This window comes from Hydra viridissima, unplaced genomic scaffold (assembly GCF_058129835.1).
Source record: "Hydra viridissima isolate aposymbiotic clone 2 unplaced genomic scaffold, HvirCarnegie_v1 scaffold_5, whole genome shotgun sequence".
Taxonomy (NCBI): Eukaryota; Metazoa; Cnidaria; class Hydrozoa; order Anthoathecata; family Hydridae; genus Hydra; species Hydra viridissima.
In genome coordinates this window covers 20,155,265-20,162,308 of record NW_028324304.1, presented here as the reverse complement: position 1 = coordinate 20,162,308, position 7,044 = coordinate 20,155,265, and the positions used below count along the sequence as shown (strand labels likewise).

Sequence of the window (7,044 nt, the reverse complement as noted above, 5' to 3'; positions counted from 1 at the left end):
GTTATCCTTGCACCAACTATATTATGAAACAACAATGGAAAAATATGATTCCGAAAAAAGACCAAGAGGTATTACAAAATCGTATGGGAATTAAAAGAAGCGGTGAAGGATTTGATATCAATATCAAAGAATGTAAATTACAACTTTTTAAAAAACCAAATCAAAAGTTATATCCGTTTGATTGTGGAGTAATGGCTGAAATTAGAGGACATCATGTTTTGAAACCGATAGAAGAGTTAAATAAAACCGTTTTACCTAATAAAAATACATTTTGTAGTAATGAACACATTTTTAATCTGTTACGTTTAGAACAAGAAATTATTGAAAATAATCCCTACTTGAAAAGAAATAGACAATTGATTGACAATACTGTTTTACCTTTTTATAAATTATTAAAAAGTTCATTTAATGATATTCAAAATAACTGCGAAATAGAAGTTACGAGTGATGAAACCATGTTAAATAATGAATGTAGAATGAGCGATGTTTTGTTGTAAACTCTTTATGATGTAGATAAAACTGTTTTTGTTGTAATACGATTTATGTTGTAGGTGAAAAAATAAAAAATTATTTAAAAAATCATGGAAAATATAAATGTGGTAGAACAGCTCATCGTGGAAATTAAAAACGAAGTGATGAAAACTGTGAATGACAGAGAGGAAGATAAAGAAATAACCGACGATGAAGAAGATGAAAATTCATTGATATATAAGTTGGATACAGTATTGAAAAACGTCAAAAAAATTGAGAAAGAATATTTGGTAATGAGAAAACATGCTCAAGATTTTATGCATATGATGAGAGGAAATATTGAATCGTTCGATAAAATGAAAAGAAAGCATCATTTGATGAAAGAGAGATATCACGAGTTGTTTTTGTCTAAGTTGAATAAATTTAAATATAGAATGTGTTACGAATGTAAAACCTATTATAAAAAAAGTTTATACGGATATTATATATGTCCAGTTTGTGCTGTGAAATGTTGTAAAAAATGTGAAAAAAAACATGTTAAAAAACACCACGTTCACTATGAAATGAATGTTTAATAATCACGTGTAATGTATTACGATAATTGTTTTTAGATTACATAATAATTTTTTTAGATTGCATAAAAAATGGAAGAAATATATTTGGAATTATCTATGTTTTTTGAAAATAATAACAACAAGACATCTAATTGTAAAACGATCAAAAATGTACAAGATATTGGATGTTTGCTAGAACATAAATTGGAGACTGATTTAATATTGTATCCAGCTATTTTGGATAACCTAGTTGAAAAAGAAATCGTCGCGACTTATTATTACAATGGTCATTGTAAAGAAAAATTTTCTTTCAAATATAAAGAAATTGCAGATTTGTCAGAATATCAGTTTTTATTATGTAATTGTATTTTTCGAAGTTTTGTTTTATTTAAAAATGTCAATGTATTTCCTAAAATATGTTACCTACCTTTAATGTCAGCTGTTAATAAAATAAGAAGTTTTTGTATATATGAGAGTAATTATTTTCAAAAATATTATAATTCATGACAAAAGAATAAACATTTTTTTATATAATTGAAAATGATATTTACATTATACAAAAAATATTTTAACTATTTTAATGTTTATGCAGGTATAAAAATGAAATTGGAAAACAACGTTGTTCACGGATCAAAACTCATGTACTTTAAAATGGAAGGTGATAGTGATCGACGTTTTGATTTGCTCTTAATTTTGAAAAACAATCATGACGAGGTGCATTTATTATTTGAAAATTTAAATGGTGATTTACTGGAAGAAACAATAAATTACGTTAAAGTTAATCTTGAAAAAGAAGAAGTTAAAAAATATCTTGATGAGTGTACAAGTGTGAAAATGGAAACTTCTACTGCTAACTCTACGTTATTTATGGTTTTAATGGACATGTAAAAAATGGTCGTCTAAATTACACTTGCTAGACACTGCGATATATAACAATAACGCGTTTTTTATTTATAATCAAAAAATATTTACATTAATCTTACGTTTATTTTTTATTTAATATCATGACGAAAACGGTTTTTGCATTAGATCAAGTGAATTATTTTTTAAAAATATTGAAATTATTGTTTACATACTTTTAGTAAAATTACAAAAAATGGAATTGGAATTGGAAAACAAAGTTGATCAAGAATACGAAGAAGGTTTATACTTATTCTTTGAAAAATAACACAAATCTATGTTTGATTTGGTATTCGAATTAAAAAACGAACACGGTACAGTGCGTATTTTATTTAGACTGTTAAACGGTGATTTCAACGAAGAAATAACCAAATATGTTATTGAAAAAATGAAACAAGAAGAAAATAAAAAATATTTTAAACAAAGCAAAACAATAAAAATGGAAACGTTTATATGCAATACATCATTCAGATCGTCAGTATTAGAACTGAATTTGGCGGGTAAAGAGAAATAAGATTTTCCATTAATCGATTATTGTATAGATTATTGTTTAAAATGTCATTTGTTAAAAATAAACATGTTAAAATTATAAATTTTTGCATTATATAAACACATTTTTACATTTTTTACTTTTTATTTGATAAAATGACAAATATGGTAGACATTAAAGTAATTGTGACTTTTTACAACGAAGATTTGAATTATATTCATTCGCAATTTTTTTTTGATTTGACTGAAAATTGGTTAGATTGTTTAAAAAAATGTCACTCGGAAGATATTTTAACATGGTATCAAGTTGGTAATCGTCTTCATAAAAAAGTCAAGATTGATATACTAGAAAGTAATCTTTCAGTTATTAATATTAATCAGAAATTAATTTTGGAAGAAAATATTAATGACTTGACTTTGTTTTTAGGAGAAGAAATGATGGAAGTGTTAAAATTTATTATTCCTCTTCATTTACATAATAGAAATGATCAACAGTTGTTATATTATACTTTTTCACGGTTTGTAGAATTGTATGCTTTTTTAAACGAAAAAAATAATATTATTCACATTTAGATTCATAATAAATCATGTCTATTGACGAAGTGATGTACCAATGTTACGAAGAAATGAAAAAACATGACAAATTATCAAAAGATTATGTGGATTTACAATTTAAAACATTGAGAAAATTTTTAGCTCACAAATCATGGTTAAAAGACGTCACATGGAAAAACATAACACCCAACACTGTGATGGAAGATACTGTTTATAATTTTTTAAATAATAACAATAGAATTAATTTAATCAAAGCTTGTTTGGCTGAGCCAAAAATTTGCAACAAGGTGTTGTCGTTGCAAATTTTAGTTAATGATAAATGTATGGATAGAAATCATCCTGTTCAATTTGTCAATTTATTTTATAGTTGTTTATCTTTTCATATTTACGAAGAGTTGTTAAATCATCAGGATGATCTTAAAATTGTATTGGAATTTATTTATTACAAATATAATTTTTATTTTTTATCGCGATTTTGATGACGTTCATTTTGAAGTATTTTTTAGATGATTATTACTTTATACGAAGATGAAAATATTAAATATATATTCAACATTGGGAAATGGATTTATTTACTTTTAATCTGGAAGAAGATTGTAACCTAACGTCACATTATATAAATGATATTTGTGAACGATTGAATCATAATAATGAATTAGAAATTGGATTGTATAGTTTGAACTATAATCAAAGTTGGTTTATAAAAACTTTATATATTTGCAGTGAAGAAAAACGTTCTTTTTTAAAACGTGTATTGGAGAATTGTTTTTATTGTTACCCGTATTGTAAAGAAGACTATCATTATGTTTAAAAAATGATCCGTTTGTATTTTTCATAGATAAGATACAATTAAACATGGCTTATTATTTAACGTTAAAAGTGAATGCTGAAACAGGCGATTTTAAATGTAGTATGGATTTCTATTGGGTGGAATATAAAGATACCCATGTAGTACACACCAATTTTGAAAGATATTTATTTTTCGAATCAGTCTGTATGAACGCTGAATTTATAACCGATATGAAAAGCGAATTTAAATTTATAAGTAACGACGATATTATAACAATCAACAGGAATTATCCATTGAATGGAGTACAAGATCGTGAAAGTTTTAGAAAAATTATAAAACGATGTTTGGAAGAAAATGATGATTATTTTTTTTATGCTAAAGAGTCGAAATGTGTATTAATTGAAAAAATGAAAGAATTATTAACAAAATATAATCACGATATTACAGAATGTAGTTGTTGTAATAAATAAAAAGTTTAAATTTTTTGTATTGTTGTTGTAATTTTTAAATATTTTTTAAAACAATGAGTAATAATACTATCCACATATCAATGAAACTTTTTGTATATTTTTTTTAAAAATCATTGTAAATTTCATTTTTTATTTTTTAGTGAAAAAAATGACTGAAAATAAACAATTTGATTTCAATTCAAAGCAAAAAATAATAAAGAAAAAAGAAGAAAATGGTTTCAGCGAGGATGAAGACTATTGCGACTGTAAACCAGTTAACGTTATTATCAAACTGGAAATAACTAATCCTTTAAACAAAAACGATTATTTGAAAATTTTGGAAAAAGCTATCAATTATTATTTTTTTATGACGACCTTGTATCTTATTTTATACTTTTTCTTGTATTTCTATTTAATATAAAGAGGTTAAAAGTATTGTCTTTTGCAACAATTTATAATCACGTGTCACTTTTTTCAATATATTATGTTTATAAAAACGTTTTTTAAAAAATAAATGTTTAGAAAAAATTATAAAAATGAACAAAACACAGTTAGAAGAAAAGACAAACAAACTAAAAGATGTGACGGTGAATAAAAATTATATACCGGTCAACGATATTGTGGATAAAAAGAGTACTTACGATCGCATTCGGTTATACAGTCATTATGATGAACTGAGATACTTTTTAAATCGAAAATCGATTATGGAGGAAACTAATAACATAAAAAAATAACGCACATTTTTTATGATGTTTTTGTTTGATATTTTATACTTTTTTTGTATGTTTATTTAAAAAATAAAAAAAGATTGAATGACTTGTCTTTTGAAACATGGTTTAATCTTGTGACAAAGTTTGTATTTTCATTACTTTTTATAAATTGTTATAAAATAAATGTTTTAGAAAAAAAATAAATAAATATGAACAACGCGACTTTAGAAGAAAGAAAAAACAAGATAAAAACAATTTATTTAGAAAACTTGACAGTTGAAAAAAATTATCAACCTTGTCAATTAATGGAAGATAACCTGAGTTTTGAAAAAACCGAAAATTTGAACAGTGTTATGGGAGAACTAAGAATGTTTTTAGATAGAAAATGCGTCGTGGATGAACAATTAATAAGAAAAAAATAAGAAGTCTTATTTAATTATTCATTACATTTTTTTGTAATCTTTTTAATTATCGTTAATAAAATATGTTAAAATTGTAAAACAAAGTGTTTTGATTTGTATTCATAAATAATTTATGACATTTTTTTGTAATTTTTTTGTTATTTTTTAATTTGAAATATATTTTTTAGTTTATAATAATGAATCAAGAGCAATATGACTTTATACAACATGTCAACATGGGACACAATGTTTTTTTGTCTGGTAGTGGTGGGTGTGGTAAAACGTACATGTTAAAAGAAGTATATCAAAGACACAAAGATAAAAAAACAATACAAATGACAGCTTCAACAGGTGTAGCAGCTCAAAATATTGATGGAATAACCATTCATAAATTTGCGTGTTATAAAGGTTTTATAGATTGTGTTCAGATTATAAAGTATATGAAAACGGAAGAAAGAGAATTGTGGAAGGAAGTAGATGTTTTAATTATTGATGAGATTTCAATGTTAGATGCTGAATTTTTTGATTTACTACATGAAATGGCTCAAAAATTGAGAGGAAATATGAAAGTATTTGGAGGTATTCAACTTATTGTATCAGGTGATTTTTATCAACTTCCACCAGTAAAAGGTAATTTTTGTTTTACTTCTAGCGTTTGGGTGCGCTGTCAATTTAAAAATGTGATACTAACCCATAGTTTTCGACAAAAAGAAGATTTAAATTACTTTCATTTATTACAAAGATTAAGAAAAGCTCAGTTAACTGAGGATGATATTAATTTATTGTTAAAAAATCATGTTGAAAATTATACAGATCATCCTTTGTGGTTAAGATGTTTTTTTACTCGTGCACAAGTCCAAAAGTACAATGAAGAAAAATTAAATGAAATAAAAGGAAATGTCATTGAATACCATAGGAATACCACTAACAAAATCTATGAAAAAGAATTTGCTATTCCTGAAATGATAAAAGTCAAAGAAAAAGCCAACATTATGTTAATCAAAAATATAGACGTAAGTCTCAATTTAGTAAATGGTACTCGCGGTACATTTCAATTAAGTCACGATTGTAAACCTTTGTTTATTAGAGAAGATTCTTTTGTTTACCCATTAAAAAGTTACGAAGAGGAAATAAGACTTAAAAACAAAGTGGTCTCAAAAAGATGCGGATATCCTATAGTTTTAGCTTTTGCTATGACATTTCACAAATGTCAAGGTTTAACTTGTGAGGGACTGTATATAAAATTGGACGATAAAGAATTTAGTTCAGGTTTAATTTATATTGGATTAAGTAGAGTTTGTAATTTGAATCAATTGAAAATTTTTGGAAAAAAAGAGAACATTCGAAAAAATCTTCAAGCGATTAAAGTGCGATTTGAAGTCCAACAATTTTATGACGCTATCGAAAAAGAAAGTCGAGGATTAAAACAAAAATATTTTGAAGTTGAATAATTATATTTAGTTATTAAGATATTGTCTTTTTAACCAATAAAAAATCTTATAAATAAACTATTTTGTCTTTTATTTTTTTTATTAGTGAAAAATGTGTGCTGCAGGTAAATTATATTGGAAAAAAAATAAAAAACAATTGATTAAAAAATGGAAACGTCAAGCTCGATTAAAAAGAAATTCCTTCAGAAAAAATAAGTTAAGAAAAAGAGGAAGAGGTATTATTGCTACTGTACCACTGATACATAACACCGTAGGAAAAATTCCAATAGTAGGC

The 7,044-nt window shown here is 25.0% G+C and overlaps 1 protein-coding gene across 1 annotated transcript; it reads left to right on the top strand.

Annotated features, from left to right (window-relative positions):
- Window positions 1-5,464: 5,464 nt before the first annotated feature.
- LOC149889255 (ATP-dependent DNA helicase PIF1-like) lies at window positions 5,465-6,770 on the top strand. The gene has a single exon (XM_090088417.1). It carries the CDS (start codon window positions 5,517-5,519, stop codon window positions 6,768-6,770), a length of 1,254 nt encoding a protein of 417 aa, XP_089944543.1. The 5' UTR covers window positions 5,465-5,516.
- The last annotated feature ends 274 nt before the right edge of the window (window positions 6,771-7,044 follow it).

Excerpts from the sequence above, each read along its gene's own strand:
- LOC149889255 (XM_090088417.1), top strand. The coding sequence starts at position 5,517 with ATGAATCAAGAGCAATATGACTTTATACAACATGTCAACATGGGACAC.